Source organism: Sparus aurata, chromosome 5, assembly GCF_900880675.1.
Source record: "Sparus aurata chromosome 5, fSpaAur1.1, whole genome shotgun sequence".
Lineage (NCBI taxonomy): Eukaryota > Metazoa > Chordata > Actinopteri > Spariformes > Sparidae > Sparus > Sparus aurata.
Genome location: NC_044191.1, coordinates 560,454 through 579,389, shown reverse-complemented (window position 1 = coordinate 579,389; position 18,936 = coordinate 560,454). Strand labels below are relative to the sequence as shown.

The following is an 18,936-nucleotide window of genomic DNA, read 5'->3' as shown; positions in this document are numbered from 1 at the left end:
GTACTTTTTATTTTCATTGGTTAAATTTAACTTTACAGATAGTATAAATAGGTTATTAGTATGACACAGATCACCGAGGTCTGTCATTATGCAATACTGACGCACTGTGAGCACACCTGTGACCAGGATTTAAGGAATTCAGAGGCTGTGAGTTCAAATTCCCACAGGTTAGGCGTACCTCGCTCTGAGTGTAGAACTGACACCAAAAAACTTTTTTAGTTCACTTCAGATGGATTTTCATCAGCAATGCTAATTTGATGTGGTGTTCACCATCAGTGAAGCACATGTTTCACATTCCGTTACTCATACAGGTGTTTGTTCACCTCATACAGCCAGATGACTGTACTGTACATTAGCTTGATGCTAGCGACCTGCAGCACACTAACAGTGTGTCTGTGTGTGTATTTAGGTTACCTCTCTGTTTTTTTTGTTGTTTTTGTTTTGTTTGGCCTTGATATGGCTCTATTGACAGGACAGATTGAGATATGACAGGAAACAGGATGAGAAGGAGGAGGAACAAGACACAGCAAAGGGCCCCAGACTGGGTCTCTAACCCAGGGCTGCTGCAGCAAGTCAAAGCCTTGGTACATGAGATGCCCGCCCTACCAACTGAGCTAAACAGCACCTTTTTTTGCTTTGTTTTGATCAAGACCGCTGGTGGTAGAAATGCAAATTGTGCCAATAAATGTGCAACGTCAAAACTCCCCTGAAGTTGTCAAATTCCCATAAAAATGATGTGAAGTCATCACCTGAGTGTACCTACAACCGTTATTGAAAGAGTTAGGACTAGAGTTTTTAATTCTCAGATAATTTATAAAATCATGAGCTGTGTACAGCTAAGGAGTGAATAACTTTTTCAAATAGATTGAAAAAGGTAAGGATATTGGGAGACACAACTGGTACAGTTTACAAACATTTTCTGAACTTAAGACTTTTATGAAAGCTACAGGGAATATTGTTAAACTTCCTGACACACGCTCTCTGCAAAACTATCCTGGAGAGTAGGGCAACGGTGAGGGAGGCCAATTAGACGCCCACAGCAGCTTTGAAGTCAGTGTCTTATGAGACTGAACTGTGAATACTGGAACAGTGGGCCAGAATCTTCACTTCTTCACTAATTCATAAGGGAGTCAAAAACAGAGGTATTCAAAGAAACTCACCATGTCTTTGCTTGAGTTTGCCACCAGGTGTGAGGCAAAGTGAGATGTCTGAGCGGCTTCATGGTCTCAACAGAATAAATCTGAGCTTTTTAGACTTTTGGGCCAAACAGGTCTGAATGTGGTCATGTGGCAGGTATACTGGTGCATGTAGGTTAGGTCAGATTTCACAGTTACCTATATTCTATCGCGTGAATTGTTTTGTTACTGATGGTAGGTCCATTGTTTTTCAAACGTTTATGGCATCAGTCTTTGGTCACTATGGATACAGCTTCCTCACAAGGATGCAAGCTGGTGGCAGCATCATATTATATAAAGGGTAAAGTGAATGAAGCCGAGCACAGCGGAATCTAGCAGATAATACTTGTTCTGTGCTTCCTTCATATTAAAGTGAATGGGAAATGAATACAGCTGGATCAAGCAGCTGATGATGGCTCTGTGTCTGCCACTAAAATAAACCCCCACACAAATCATGTTTCGGCAGTGACAATTTACAGTTATGGAAAAATACAAAAATCTAAAATCACTTGCCACTAAATCCTGAGAAAAGATAAAGTGGAGCAGTGACTGACTGCATTTTTTCATAGTAATAAATTAGACAGAGACCAAGGTGAGCAGATGTTCTCTAATGTGTCTGTATGTAAACACATCACTTTCACACTTTAATACCTGGCACATTATAATCACTTTTAAAAACAGGAACAGCTACTGAATCAATGTGTCCCTTCCTCAGACTTATATATACGTATATTTAGTATTAATTCAGACACCTTAAACATTCTCCTTACTGTGTGTCTGGGCAGTAGACTATAGATAGCTGTCCAAGTGTCTGTATATTAAGCAGAGACCTTGACTCCCTCAGAACTGTGGGAAGTTCACTAGCTTGAGCATTCATTGCCAGCTAAGGAAATGTCAGGTGCTTTTAACTGTCGTCACAAATGGTAGATGTAAAAAGCAGCAAGGTGGGGGCACATGAGCCACTGAGAGCTTCATTCAGATCACTTATGAAACATCAGCCTATAATTACTGCTCTACTCTCCCAATGCACAGAATCAACACCCACCTTCCCTGCCTCACAGCCTGCCAGTGAGGACTGTCACTCTGTGTGACAGGCGTTTGTAAAAGTGTTTTGTATCATGTTAATTTGTTTTCTGAAATGTAAATTTGTTTCGGTAATGTAATTTTGTTTTATGATATGTAAAAATGTTTTCCAAAATGTAAATTTGTCTCAAGCTTCGTAAAAGTATTTCACATTTTGTAATTTTGGTTTGCACCTCCCGGCCACTGTAGTTTTCCCATTCATTCTTATGGGGAAATTTTCAACTATGGTTCTGCTACTGCTCCAGCATGTGTGCAGCTAGAGATTTTAAGGTCTTTCAGCTCATTACTTTTCAGCCTTTTTGGGCTTTTCAGCCTTTGAAAAATTCAGCTTTCAAAATATTCATTTTTTTCTACAAAGTCTGAAATATTCCAGGATTTGTCTATTTTCATGGTTGTATTCATCTTTCAAATCCCATGGAAACTTGGAAAATATTCAACTTTCTTTGAAGCTTTGTCACATCGCAGTTATAATGGTAGTCAATGAGCAATCACTTCAAACCCACTCATCTTCTAACTCTTCTCCCACCTTCATACAGTCTCATAGAAACCCTAATAAACTGTGAAACGTTCAAAGATTAGGACTTCCTCACATAAATTCAGAGAATTCATACTTTCTGCACAGCTGCAGTTCAAACATTGGTCACTTTTCAGCCACTTTCAGATTTTTACATTTGTGTGCATGGGTTGGAGTGTCGACAGCCAGAGTGGAGGAGCTCAAAAAAATTCAGAAAACCTCGTCTTCAACTCACCCTCCCCTTCCACAAATTTCACTCCAGCAGAAAAAATGACTTTTGGCTCGGTGGGCGTTTAACTGACAGGAACACCGACCAACTGCCACATTAACTCCCGTTAAACTGAGAGGAAAAATATCTGAAGGCAGGCAAACACATTCACTTCTCTGAACTGCTCCACAAGACACATTTTTGACCACACACATAAAAAATTCAGAAAGTGCTCACAAGACTCTCATAGTTTGTACCATGTCATTATTGGAGTGATAGCAGTTACTGTTTTGGAGGGGGACTATTAAGTCAACTCTCACAGTCAGTTACCGCGACCACCCTGGCTAGCATCACCGTGGCAACCACGATCAATTGGGCCAACACACAGAGAGACAGATTTATCAATGAGTCAGTTTAATACATACACACAGATATGCAGTCAAATATGCATGTGTAAGCATTCACACATGACCACACATGTATACACACACACACACACACAAACATACAGCCATGCTTAAGCGAGCACTCACATGCACACAAACACACACAGTATATTTCCCAACATTTTAACTATATTTAACTATAAATTATCTTTTCATTTATTCAAGCCAGAAACTCCGTCTGCATATATAAATGTTCCCAATCATCGATATATTGAGATTTATTGAATTTCTCAGTCCGATTCACAGTATTTGACTCATTCTCACTGTGACATCTCTTCATACTCCATCAGCTGCTTTTCGTCACAAATTCAAGCCAGCATTGCAGTTTGTCTCAAAGCTTATAGTCTATGTTTAATGCTTCATCCTCACCAAACTATCATGAAGCTTCATTCTCTTCAGACCTATTCAGTTTGGCCGTAGCTTTTCAACAAACCCTACATTATGTCACAGTTTTTAGATTTTATGGATATTATTCAAAGTCTTCACAGCCAGGAAAGTGCATTTGGCTTCAGCTTCTTCAGAACTTGCTTTCTCTAGTTACAACGTTGTCATTTGTTTATTACATAGAGATTGGTGCGGCAAGAATGAGTCACACATCTGCTGTGACGAGAGACTTAGTTTGGTCTGATCAGCAGTCTAATTCAACTTCAACCAAGTGTGCAGTTATAGTAAATCAAAAACAGTATTGTTACAATAATGCAGTGTTGTAATGCAGAGTTTTGCACAAAACACAATATTGATGAGTTAATTTGTACTCTGAAGTGACTGTCCTTCCTTTGATCATAATGCAGTGTTCTCTCGCAGGAGACAGCCCCATATCTCCTGGACTCTGTTTTGTTAATTGTTAATTGTTGTGTTTTTTCATAAAGTAACGTGAACTGTTGGTTAAGAAAAGTGACAGGCGGCTGTGCTGGTGAGTCGAGGAGAGTTTAAACTCAGAGAGGGAGTGGATTAATTTTGACTCAAGACAAAACCTCATTCACCCACTCCACTTTATTTAAGTCCAAACTAAACCCCGTATTCCAACACAGCTATGTTTGATCCAGCTATCTGTTAAGGAAGGAGGTTCTACCGCCTCCAAGAGGCCTGCTTATAAAGGTGGCCATTTATTACTTGGGTTTATAAAAAGCTCAAGGTAGTCTGTGCAGACATTGTAATCAACAGAAGCAGGATGAGCTGGAAGAGAGCAAAATGTGTTTTTAGTGAGTGCTAGTTGTATATAAACCTGCCTGCTCTTATTCTGACTAATTCATATGATAAATATTATTGCTTCTCCTTGTTGGATTTGAACATCTTCAAATCTTACTAAACCAGCTGTAAAAGCACTAGCTTCTTAGAAGTGGCTATTTTGAGAGCTAAGTCAAAGGACAAAATCTTCTATCACCGTTGGGTAACATTATTACGCAACAAGATGACTGCTATTTAAAGGTTACACATTACAGTACTTTAGGGTTACCAAAAATTATGGTTAAACACCTTTGCGATGTACATTTGAATGTATTGACTCTATCTATACTCATTTAGTGGCCTTCTTTACAGCCCACAATCGGTAACTCTGAAGCCTAATTATTGGAATGACAGACACAATGTAACATTACCAGCTCTTCTTTAACAATCTGACAGTGAACTGGGCAGAGACAGGCACAGCTGTTTACATGAAAACATAAACATAACGTAAACTTACACTTCTCAATGATGTTGTTCTCGTCCTTTTCACTCAAATATAATGGGAATATTTACACAGAGTTAATGCTGTCCTCTCTACCATAAGGTGACATTGAATTATGCCACATATACACTGTACAATATTAGCCCATTTTAGCAGCACGACTCATTTTAGATTTGGGCCGAAATTTCAGCTTCGTCAGGCATCGTTTGCGGTGAAGTGTACAGTGGGGAGCAAGGACTGATCATCTGCTCCCAACCTGCTATTGGACACTCGGATGAATTTTCTGACATACCAGGAATCGTGTTTGGCTACTAATTCCCTTTTTTTCTCACTATGTGTGAAGTGGCACACAAAGCATTTGAAAACGTCATGGCAACATGACATGCAGTTTATGGCCGTTAGCAACTGCACAACAAGAAACTAGGTGTAGCTAATGTTAGCTACTAAGTTAACAACAGTAAAGGTAGATAATGTATCTCTAGTTCCTTGGACAAACCATACTGTCCACATCTTTCAAGAGATCGTCGAGTCCATAAGCACCAGCGCCTTTTTTTTCTTGGAAGTTTCAGCACTCAGGATTGCACGGCTTATCAACACAGCACACTTCTGCATTGTTAGCAATGTTACTAATATCTGCCTCGGAGGTTTCAGACCAATCTTTATTAACAATTTCAGGAGCCGAGGGGCCGTTTTTACACAGACAGTATGATCCCTTAGGTCTTGGCTTGACGATCGGACTACACATTCCGATCACATTACATTACTTTACATTGTAGACAACTTAATAGTACAGTATGAATTGGAATTAACAATAACATTTCTAGAATTGTACATCGTCTGCTCAGCTTTAATAATAAAAATAATAATAATAGATTTAATTTATATAGCGCCTTTCAGGGTACCCAAGGACACAAAGTGGAGCAAACATATATGAAAACAAACAAAACAAAGAATAAATGGAGCGCCTGTCAGTCAGTACGGAGGGAACAGCATCCTCCGTCTAGATGTGAACTTGCGTCTGGAGGCTCCGTGCACACAGCGGGGGGCGACGCAGGAGACCCAGAGATCCCGCTCTGAACACCCGCAGACCCCACCAGCAACGGCGGAGCAGCAACCATCCAACATCGCCGCAGGCTGGGAGAGACCACAGCAGCAGAGCAACAGCGGAGCCAGGTGGTGAATAACCCCCAAGGTTGTGGTGGAGGGAGGACCAGCGGAGCAACTATGGACAGCCCACAGAACATCGAGTATGTCTGCTTATAAGTTAGCGTTGTTATGCTAACAGCTGAGCGGTGAGGCCAACAGCTGATCAGCGGAGAAAGTGAGTCCATGGAGCCAGTTCTTCAGGTGTGCAGGCTTCGAAGGTAGTAGCACACCTCAGAACTTGTAAAGATAACTTGGCTTTCTTCTTTTAGCAGAAAAAAGCCATTTTATCACGGATCGAGAAGCGGCGATATTCACGCCAGCGTCCTCTCGCATCCATGTTGCCATGGAGATGGACTTTAGCTTCCGCTAGCACGCAGGAGAGAAACTGAAACAGAGCAAATGCTTCAGGGATTTTTATTTTTGTGGCGACAAAAGGAAAGGACAAGTCAGCAATTTTTCAAATAATGGATTACTTTTATAAATAACAGATTACTCAAATTGCAGGACTAACGCATTATGTACTCATTACAACAAAAAGTAATCAGAGTGCTCTCATGGATTACTTTCTAACAGGTCACCCCAAACGCTGATCACAGCATATGTAATTTTATATTGCAGTTTCATATAGCCTGCTGTATATTGTGGCATAGTCAATTTTGTGATACAACCAAGAAAAAGCTTGTGCACTGTGTATTCTGACACCTTCGCTCTCCATGTGCAGCTTTGGCAGCCCATGACCATGAGCCTGACACCTGTTCTCTACTGTTCCTTCCTTGGACCACTTTTGATGACCATTGCAGACTGGGAACACCTCACAAGAGCTGCAGTTTTGGAGAGGCTCTGACCAAGTCGTCTAACCATCACAATTTGGCCCTTGTCAAACTCGCTGAAATCCTTACACTTCCCCATTTGTCTAACACATCAACATTGAGGACAACAAGTTGACTTGCTGCCTAATATATCCCACCCACTGACAGGTACCATGATGAAGAGATAATCAGTGTTATTCACTTCACCTGTCAGTTGTCCTAATGTTATGGCCAATCGGTGTATGCAATAACGAGTCCTGTCCGAAAGTCTTTGGTGTTTATACTCTATGAGGAGAGTTTGTGAAAGAGGGGTGTCTGCCCTGAGCAGCAGCAAGAGGTTTCTTTAATAATAAGTCTTTAATAAGCAAAAACAGGACAGGGCTTGTGCATGTTCCATGCTAAAAATACATAAAAAAAAGTGAGTCTTGGAAGCAATACATTGAATGTACCACACCCCCTAACATCTGCTCCTGATGGTCAGACCATTACCTCTCTGCTATGCTTTGTGAATGAGAGGCAAATTGGAAAGCGTTTTTTGCTTCATCAATGCAACCATTTTTACACTGAATTGCCTCTATGTGCTGTTGGGGTACAAACGTAGGGCAGGTGTGGTTATCAGCAATTAATAGTTACCAATAGTAATTATTCAATTTAATAATCAAAATTATTTATTTAATCATTTATATGAAGCACCACAATAGAAACAGGGTCAAACGACCAGACCAAAAACTGTGTCAAAAGAATGGTTCACTTAAAATGTTTAATATTTGTCAGATATTTAGAATTAAAGGAACAGTGAAGGAAATGAATCTGAGCACTGACCACCACAAACAGCAGTTACTACAAAGCATCTGCATGAATAATCACAGAAAACTGCTTTGCACAATATAATAGAATGTATTAATGTTAGCAAATTGATCAATAATTGGCAATACTTCAATCAACAAACATCTATCATTCAACCACAGCAGCTAAACTATGGAACTAAAACACTAAGAAAAATCTCAAGCAACAAACAGTGAAAACAAGCATGTGGTGTGCTTTGTGTGTGTGAGTCAGAGAGACAAAAAGGGAGAGAGAGCCAAGATGGCTGAAGCGATCTCTTGACAGATGACGTCATGGAGTGTTCAAGATGGTGGATGTGTCCATGTCACACCAGCTCTGTCCAAACCACAGCACATCCGAGCCAAGCCTGGTCAGCCCACCCTCAGTAAGCCTTCCCAGCACCCCAGCTCCAGTGTTGGGGTCCCAGCTTTCGCCACTACAGTTCTGGCGTCAGGGGTCCCGTCCGACATCCTACAGTGCTTCTCCACCAGACTGACTCTTTGTTCCTCATCCTGTCTGTCTCCTGAGTTTTTTGCATCTGAAATGTTTTGTTTTCTTAAATGTGTTTTTTCAGAAATGTCAGTTTGTTGTTGACATCCTAGGCCATCATACTTTTCCTATTTAGCATTTGTTTATTTCACAAATAACAGACTTTTTTTTTCCTTTTAAAAAAAAGAAAGAAAAATTCCCATAGTTAGTGAATGGAAGACTGGATGCCTCAAGAGGCCCATTTTGATGCAGTGATGAAACGTGTCATTAATGTGGCCTTGGTCTCCTCAGCTGCACCCTGGTGTGGCAGGTTTTTTTTCCTTGGGCTCTCATTATGTGTACGAGCCAGATGGGGAAATCGTTACAGTCATGAGGAGGTAGACAACTCTCAGCTCCTAAAAATAGATGTTTAAATATAGCCTTAGGCTGTAGTTATGACAAGGCGTCTCAGGGAGGCATTTGTTATAATGCAGCATGATCAGCTTAAAGGCTGACAGGCAGGCACCTACTGCCATCTGCATGAACCAACACACACGCACAGACATGCACACAAACTCTCTCTCACACAACAACAAAGCTCTCATATGCTTTGAAATTGTCCAGATAGTGACAGGTATCCCACGCAGGGATTCGCCTGCCTCGCCAGTCTCTGCAGAAACTGTAATAAAACCTGTACATTTTCACTGCCTTGTTTTCATTTTAGACTCCTGCTATTCCTGCTTCCACTCAACATGGTATGACATCAACTAATGCCCTGCCAAAAATAATCATTTAAATAAGGGTTAGTAGGGTTGTCAGTTTCTAAGCAACACATACACACCAGGCGCGCACACACACCTGCGTCATTTCCTTCACGCAGAGGGTCTGAGAGCATCTAGTCGAGCTCTGACAGCTAGTTGCGCGCAGAGAAGGATCCGACACACTCTGGAGTTTGTCCTGTGGACACAATAAACATGGAGGAGGCTGTGTATTATTTTTAACGTACCGTTTTACGGTTTACAGTGATAAAGACAGCGCGCCAGAGATTTAAATCCGCGAGCTTTCCGACATTATACCGGACACTGAATACTTGAGGTTCGTCCCGCTGAAGGCAGCCTCTGTTGTACATGGCATAAAAAGACAGCGAGAGGCAAAGAACATTCATGCTTTGTTCAGTGCGAGACGGACGCAGGCACCGAGCGAGGAATTGTTTGTTTCGGGCTGACACAACGTGTGCGGCGCACCGCAGCGCCGTTACGCGCGCACATCAGCGGTCACCTGTTGAAGTTGCCCGATGCGCGTTGAGCTTTGTCACGTTTTGCTTTTAAATGGGAGGATCGACTTGAAGATCACTTTGATAAATGTCCGATCCGTCCTCCGGTCTGTATGATGCTCTGGTTCCCCGTTATGTTGTAGGATGAGCGCTGATCTGGAGGGCGTTTCGCTCAACACATCGGTGAACTCAACCGGCTCGGGCGGCCGTGCGCTCTCGGCAAACGTCCGGCGACTTCACAACGCTCTCAACCTGCTGCTCAGCGACCTGGAGAGAGAACAGTTCATCCACTGTCTCAATGTCTACCACGCCAAGCGCAACGTCTACGACCTGGTCCAAACTCTCAAAGTGATTCTCAACACGCCCGGTAAACGACAGCTGCTGCCCATGCTACGCCTGGTCATCCCGAGGTCCGACCAGCTGCTGTTCGACCAGTACACGTCCGAGGGACTATACCTGAAGACAGACCTGCTCACCAGCAACGGCAGCGCGGAGGGCTTCGGAGAGGAGGGCGACTCAACTCTGCAGAAATATGTCAGCTCCGTCCACGAGCAGCCGGTCACCTCTGCCTGTCCGGACGGGTTCTCCGCCGGCGCAAAGCTGTCAGCCTCCATGGCCCAGCCGTTCTTTGACAGCTCTTTTGGAGAAGTGCGCCAAGTCACCCTGACGCGCTCCAGGAGCCACGAGGGTCTGGGTTTCAGCATCCGAGGGGGATCGGAGCACGGCGTGGGGATCTACGTGTCCCTGGTGGAGCCGGGCTCGTCGGCCGAGAGAGAGGGACTGAGGGTCGGGGACCAGATCGTGACGGTGAACGACTTCATGTTTGAAAATGTCACTCACATAGATGCGGTCAAGGTAGGTCTTATGCATGTGTGACTTTGAGTGCTCGTCTAATAGTTTCTTATACAACTACCTCAAAGTAACAAGGGGAAGAGTCCGCTGACTCTCTCTGTCTCTCTCTGTGTGTGTGTGTATGTGTGTGTGTGTGTGTGTCTGTGTATCTGTTTGTCTCTCTCTCGCTTTCTGTGTGTGTGTGTGTGTGTGTGTGTCTCTGTGTGAAGCCTACATATGTGCAGATGTAAACACTGTATGCTCCAGGCACAGACAGCATGCATTAGGAGAACTGGGCCATGCAGTGCTGCCTTACATATCAAGTGTAGTGTGTGACTGCGCTGCCTCCTCTGCGGCCCTCAGGTCCGCTGGAAGCTGCCTCCAGTCTGGCCTCTGCCTTTTTATGAACTCTCCTACACCACTTGACTGGAGCTTAATGCACTGTGCACAGCGAACCAAGATGAACTCAAATGTTCAGAAACAGATGGTATGGAGGACATTTCACTGCACCTTCAGACAGTAGAGGTCGCAGGCAGTATTCTGCATCCTGTATTAGGTGAATCACTTATCAGAGGGTCAAACATGGAATTAGTTTACTGGAAATTATCTTTACACAAGGTATTGCATCTATTGGTGACGTGTTGGAGACATTCAGCCAAACAGCAGTAACAACCTGTCACCTGCAGCCCTTCATTTAGGAATAGGGAATATAGAATATAGAGCTGATGTCATATAACATTTATCAAACTAAATGGACTTGCTTTCCTTTTAGTGCTTTTCTAGTCTACCAACTACTCAAAGTGCTTTACAGTGCTAGTCGCATTCATCCATGCGTTCACACACTGATGGCAGAGCAACGTGCTGCCTGCTCATCAGGAGTGATACAGGACTTCCTGGCGGCCCTGTATTTCGGTGCTCAGCTGTTCACATACACACAGAGACGGAACAGCAGTTCGGGGTTCCTTGTCTCAACAAGAATACTTGCCCAGTCGAATTAATTAAACAATCGAACCACTAACCCGCTGAACCTCCTAAGCCAGCAGTTGGTTAGCGTCATTGACTGAGGCTGCGCTTCTACAACTGTGATTAGACCAGAGGTGGCAGCAGGAAAGTTTTTTCTGGGGCAAAATAGGGCAGTAATACATGATACAACAAAACAGTGCTAGCAGGCTAACGAGAGCATTCCACAAGATGAGGCCCCAGCTGGGACAGGGCCTATCTATGATGAGGTTGCATGTTTCCCCAATCATCAAAACACCTAAATAGGTCAATTCTAGGTCAGTCCCGGTGACCTCGGGTCATATAAGTAATGTCACATTTTTCAATGTAGACTTAGAGAGACTAACGTTACATCAGAGATATTTTTTTCATAAAGTAATTCTCCACTCCATGAAATACCTTCCACGCATTACTCTGGCCATAGGGTTAAAAAATATGGCGTTAAACGTTAAATCTTCTTGCTCCAGTTATTATGTTAAACGTGGGAACAGCTGATTTTTACTGGAGTGTGGCATTCAAGTCATATCTAGTCTCTTAAAGCCAGACCTCTCTCATCTGACCTGTTTTCAGTTTATCGAGTCTTGATTATATAACGTGACACCATCGCCTTGTCCAAAATAGAGACAGGCACTGAGGGCAGCAAGACAGGTAGGAACGGTTACCTTAAGACTTAAGTTACTTACTTAAGTCAGTGTAACTTAGAAAAAATAAAATATGTATGTATGTATGTATGTATGTATGTATGTATGTATGTATGTATGTATGTATGTATGTATATATGTAGATACATAGATAGATAGATAGATAGATAGATAGATGACTATTTTCTATTATTTCTATTATTCTATTATCATTATTACTATTTTCCTGTTCAGCTTGCACCAACAAAATATAATTGCCATTTTAATTGTATATAAATACATATTTTTTAATATCGACCAATTAATCGGCTATTAGCGTTTTCCTTCTTCTTCAGACTTTAAAATTCCACTATTGGTCTACCTTTACTATGTTGTATGTTGTTATTATGTGATAAAATAAAGATTTCTCTTCTCATACATAATTTGATTTTATCACCCTCTGTCATTCTGCTGCACTCACAGTGTTTACTTGTGGTTGATGTTTCAAAAATAATGTCTACATTTGCTGAAATGTGGGGATGTGAGGACCCACTAATGGCATGACAGTCTTCTCAGGAACTGGCCTGCTAATGCATCATTCGTGTTGAAAAGTAATGGGTATTTTTTTTTGGAGGACAAAGTTTATATCTCATTATTTATATAAATAGTATTATCTTCATTTTAGATTGATTGGCTGGATGTGAAGTTTTATATTGTTTTGCTGGACAGTTAACGCTGCCTGTGTGGGCTCTCACCACATCTCAAAATGAAAATGAACAGAAGCAGTATGCTGTGTCATGTTCAATTTATCAGCTTCAAACTCCCAAGAACAGGATAGCATCTAGATGGCAAATCTCATTATGAAAAGCAGAGATTTTCTACAAGTGCGTTACATTTGGATACCACGCCTGGGGAAATGGGGCACAAATCTTATAAACAGGAATGGGGTAGGTGAAAAATACAGGCAGACGAGCAGGTACAGATCAGGGAGAATCAGGAGCAGGTGTTGATGGGCTGGTATGAATACTGAATGGGACACAGGTGAGCAGATCGATGTGGGAGTCACGTGACTGGGAGAGTGGAAAAGTATGAGGGTATCTGGTGGACAGGTAGAGACCATTGCGACAGTAAAAGCATTGGTGTGTCTGACGTGGCCTGGCTGTGATTGACAGATCCTGTTATTTACAGAGAGTATCTGGTATTGTCATCTCTTGTGCTGTTTGTCTGTATGTCCACGCTGATATGACTTTGATTGTTGAGCTTGTGCAAAAATGATGTGAGAGATGGAAAAACATGTGGGAGGACAGATACTTAACAGAATAGATGAGGCAAAGGTTTATCTGGCAGCAAACTGAATGTGTTCCTCAGCTGTTGCTGCTTTTAAAAATATCCCCCATGATGTGTTGTTTTATTATCTTGGACATTAATGTTTGCAACATGTATTCATCTGAATTTCTTTAATGACCTTGCAAACAGTCTTCACTGAGTCAGTCTCTAATACACAGCAAGTTCCAAAGAGAAACAACACTTTTCCTTGAGGCTGAATGGCTCAGGCCTTGGGTGATATCTTATTTTAGAGCAAATAAAGAGGCTTTTTCACCTGCCTATACAAGACGTTATTGAATCAGGCCAGCATGAGGTGAAAAACAAGCTGAACAGCTCCTTTTCCCTGACAGCACACTTCCATCTTTTGAGTTTTGAACTGACCTTATCCCTGATGTTTCCAATAAAATTAGCTCTATGACTTTCCCAGTATAACGTGAGGTAATGTGTTAATATTTTATTGATATCAAGATATGAAACTATATATCTGTAGTAGGGCTGTCAAAGTTAACGCGTTAACGTGAGATGTTTAATTTGTGGAATTAACACGATAATTTTTTTTAAATGCATTAACGCATGTGCAGAGTGACCCACCCCGTATATCCCATAATTCATCCCACTCTGTCCACTCGTCCACGTTCTACTGTTATGTTGGCTGATTGTGACCCAAAAGAGATGGAGGAATCTGAAGAACCTGTCGGCCCTTTGGATGGAAAGTTCGAATATAAGAAAAGCAAAGATGGAACAATCAGTAACAGGTTGTGATTTGCACACACTGCTGACCACCCTCACAGAAAGCAGGGCATTAAGTAAGCTTGGCTCCGACAAGTTGACTGACACGATTGCAAATGGATTGCCAAGGACTGTAGACAGGTTAATATTGTCGAGGACATGGGCTTCAGAGAAGTTCTGAAAGTTGCACTTCTCGTCATGTTCTGCAAGCCACCATCAAGAGGCACAGTGATGACTAAATGTTAACAAGTTAGTTTGCTCAGCAACTGGCTAAAAGAAGAATAGGTAAAAGGGCCACATTTAATTATGTGAAAGTGCAGCTGTTTGCTCAAAAAGTTTCATCCTTCCTATATATAAATATATATAAAAAAGTCAAAGGCTAAGATGCCCAAATTGTTTTGAATTAAGGTTATCTTTTAGTTTGATTTAAAAAAAAAAAATCTGAATTACAAATCCTGTATTTGCTAAGAGGCATAGAAGACAGCCGAATTGAGTTATTTTTCAATCTCAGCAATAATATCATTTAGATTTGATATAAAAAAAAATGTATTTACACAATTCATATCTATCTATCTATCTATCTATCTATCTATCTATCTATCTATCTATATCTATATCTATATCTATATATCTATATATATATATATATATATATATATATATATATATATATATATATATATATATATATATATATATATCTATAATATATATATATATATATATATATATATATATATATATATATATATATATATATATAAATTGTGTATTGTGATATAGCTATAAAATGTTGTGATATTATTTCAAGGCCATATTGTGACTTTTTTTTAAAAAGTATTTTTTTGGCCTTTATGGCTTTATTGATAGATCAGATGAAGATTTTGACAGGAAACATAATGAGAGAGAGCGGGAGCGACACGCAGCACAGGGACCCAGGCTGGGAGTCGAACCCGGGTCCGCCGTAGCAAGGACAAAGCCTCTGTACATGGGACACCCGCTCCACCCACTGGGCCAAATATATCACATTACATGTCACCAGTATCACATTACTTGTTATAAATGTTAAACATTAATGTCAAACCAAATTTTATGAAAATTGGTTCAGAATTATTTAGGGTATTATTTATTTCCGCCTTCAGTCCAGGCTAGTCTATAGCACAGGACTGCCAGATATGTGAGTGCAGCCATTAACCTCTTTACAGGAACAACCACACTTGACAATTTTGAGAACAATTGATGACATTTTTGTTCTCAAAGAATTAATTTTAACATGCAGCTCCCGTTCAAACCACAAGTAGATGTTATTTTCTGTATGCAGGTTATACAAATGAGGTAAAACGTGTTAAATAGTGTGTTTTAGAGGCTTTGGTATGTGTAATTTTGAAAATTGGACACCCAGGTCATTTGTTTTTCCCTGCTTTTTGTCTTTATGCTAAGCAAGGCTAAAAACATCCTGACTCCAAATCTGTACTTATTACAGAAAGAATGCAAATACTTGTTTTTTTTTTCAAAATGTGGAACTATTCCTTTAAGGTAAGAGAACATTTTTACAATGTCACTTTATCTGAAAATGTCCCAGACATAGTTAAACACTCTCTTTTTTCTTCTCTGTTAACAAATTAATACAATATTTCATATATTATTATCATATATTTAATTTATATTCCATCCAGCTGTATTTATTTCCAGTTCACGCATAACAAAGCTGGCTGGAGACTAAAGACTGCATCTCAACATTTGCAAGCATGAAACCACTGGATATTGTTAACAAGAACAGGGCGGTCAGGCAGGCAGACAGGTACAGATCAGTGTTCAAGGTCAGGTACAGGTGGCAGGAAAGTGTAGATGTAGGAGTCAGGTGAATGGGAGAGGTGGAAAGTGTGAGTGTATCTGGTGGACAGGTAGAGACTGTTGTGGCAGTATTAGCTTTGGTTTGTCTGACATGGCCTGGCTTTGATTGACAGATGCTGTGATTTATAGAGAGTGTCTGCTATTGTCATCTCTGCTTGTTTTGCTGTTTTCCTGAATGTCCACGTTGAAATGACTTTGATTGTGTAACAGAAATATGAAGTGAGAGAGGGAAAACATGTGGGAAGACAGATAGCACTGTATAAAGATATCTGAAAGATACTTGCAGTCCTCAGTTGTCGCTGTGTTTAAAAATATCCCCCAATGATGTGTTGTTTTATTATCCCTGACATCAGTGTTTTATTTGCAGCATGTATTGGGGCTGTCTGAGGAACAATTGTACATGACCTTGCAAGCTCCAGGACCACATCCCTGTTCTCATTAAAAGCTGAGTAATTCATTACAGCTTTTAATAAGGCTGCTAACATTTAAGGCCTTCTCCTCCAAGGCGCTTCCCCTCGTCTGAAGCGTGACTTCAAAAGCTGTTTACCAGTAGCGTGGTAAAGGCCACGAAGGTAGCTGCATACACAGAGGACCTCATTTGTGAAGATAAGTGTATTTAATCTAGATTTAGTTCGGCAGTTCTGTAAGAACAGCAATGTGGAGAATTAATTGTGGGAAATTAATTAGTTGACTTGCTCTGAAAACAGTAAGAACATGTTAGGCTTTATTAAAATTTAGCTAATAGAATACTTTCAAGCTATTGTGGGCGAAGGACATTGTTTTATTGTATTTCATTTTATATTTGGGTTCCTACTCATATGATCTCGGTATAGTGACATCACAGTTTTACAGATAATAAGAGTCCTGGTGTGAGATTTGCATTATGACTGCAATTTGTTCCTGCAGTAAAAGTCCTATTCATTTTGCCCATAGACAACTGGCCTCATTCATATATAGTTTATGTGCACACGACTGTTGAGGACCAGTGTGTAGAGGATTTAGTGGCATCTAGTAGTGAGGTTGCAGATTGCAACCAACTTCATACACCTTGTCTGTGTCAGGCGGGGGTTAAAGGGAAGACTAAGGAAAGGGGAAGGTGGACCCAAATGCAGTTATACACTAGAGGCAAGGCTAGGGGAAACAAAAAGCGAGCTTTATTTCAAAGCTGAACATGAAAAAACAGGAGCAGACAAAACGGGGGCAAGAGACAAAGTAGCAACCAAAAACTGCAAGGCAAAGTACAAATCAAAACCAAAGTTCAAATCAAAAATGCAAAGTTCAAGTCAAAAGGCAAAATGCAAAACTCAAATCCAAAAACACATACCGTGGGGGAACAAGGAACAGACAGGAGCAGGCACATGGACGGGAGCATGGACGAGACAGAGGCAGACAAGAACAATGACCAGACAAGGAGTGAAGGGAACACAGAGACTAAATACACAGACACTGATGACAAGACGAGGAACAGGTGAGGTGGACCAACAGGTGAGGTAACGAAGGGGAGGAGCACACGAGAACATGAAGGGAACAAAGCAATAGACAGAGGGAGCCAGAGGGAACATAGGAAAATACACAGGAGAACTTAAAGGACACATGAGGGCATGGAAAAACAAGACACAAGACAAGATACAAAGACATAAAACCATGTCATGACAGTACCCCCCCCTCAAGGGGCAGCTTCCAGATGCCCCAAAACATAAGTCCAAGTGAGGCTGGGAGGGTGGAGGGGGTCTGGAGGAGGGCCAGAGTCAAAGTGAAGTCGGGAGGGTGGAGGGGGTTCAGGAGGAGGGCCAAGGTCCAAACAAACAGGAAGGTGGAGGCGAGGACTGGAACCCACTGGAGGCCGGGGAGGTGGGCTGGGGCCCCCTAGAGGCCGGGGACGTGGACTGGGACCCACTAGAGGCCGGGGACGTGGACTGGGACCCACTAGAGGCCGGGGACGTGGACTGGGACCCACTAGAGGCCGGGGACGTGGACTGGGACCCACTAGAGGCCGGCGACGAAGGCGAAGGCGTTCTTGAGGCCAGACCACTGGCTGGGAAAACCTCCTGGGTCTTGGCCGGACCACGAACAGGGGTTTGCAGGGAGCTGGTGGCCTGGAAGCTGATGAACGGTGGCTGGCAGTGGACGACCTCGGCCGGGCCTCCGACCGAGGAGCTGGCACTGGACTTGGCACTGGCCTCGGCCGGTCCCCCGACCGGGGAGCAGACACAGGACTTGGCGTGGGACTCGGCCGGACCTCCGACCGAGGAGCAGGCGCTGGACTGGGCGTGGGACTCGGCCGGACCTCCGACCGAGGAGCAGGCGCTGGACTGGGCGCGGGACTCGGCCGGGCCTCTGACCGAGGAGCTGGGACAGGCCTCGACCGGTCCTCCGACCGAGGAGCTGGGACCGGACTTGGCATGGGCCTCGGCCGGTCCTCCGACCGAGGAGCTGGGACAGGCCTCGGCCGGTCCTCCGAGTGAGGAGCAGGGACAGGACTTGGCATGAGCCTCGGCCGGTCCTCCGACTGAGGTGCAGGGACAGGACTTGGCATGGACCTCGGCCGGTCCTCCGACCGAGGTGCAGGGACGGGCCTCGGCCGGGTCTCCGATTGAGGAGCAGGGACAGGCGCCATGAGGTCCGCCGACTGAAGGCCACAGGCAGGAACAGGCGCCATGAGGTCCGCCGACTGAAGGCCACAGGCAGGAACAGGCACCATCAGGTCCGCTGACTGAGGGCCACTGGCAGGTGTCAACCGGGCCGCCGACTGAGGGCCACTGGCAGGTGTCGACCGGGCCGCCGACTGAGGGCCACTGGCAGGTGTCGACCGGGCCGCCGACTGAGGGCCACTGGCAGGTGTCGACCGGGCCGCCGACTGAGGGCCACTGGCAGGTGTCGACCGGGCCGCCGACTGAGGGCCAGCTGGAACCGTTGTCAGCCATGCCGTCAAAGGGGATGACCCAGCTGGCATCGGCTGGG

The 18,936-nt window shown here is 43.1% G+C and overlaps 1 protein-coding gene across 1 annotated transcript in view; it reads left to right on the top strand.

Moving 5' to 3' along the window:
* Positions 1-9,171: 9,171 nt before the first annotated feature.
* Positions 9,172-18,936, top strand: part of whrnb (whirlin b) — a 181,355-nt gene continuing 171,590 nt past the window's right edge. Inside the window, exon 1 of the mRNA XM_030417250.1 lies at positions 9,172-10,471. Within this exon, the coding sequence (XP_030273110.1) occupies positions 9,761-10,471 (711 nt within the window). The 5' untranslated portion in view covers positions 9,172-9,760. The remainder of the gene's footprint in view (positions 10,472-18,936) is intronic.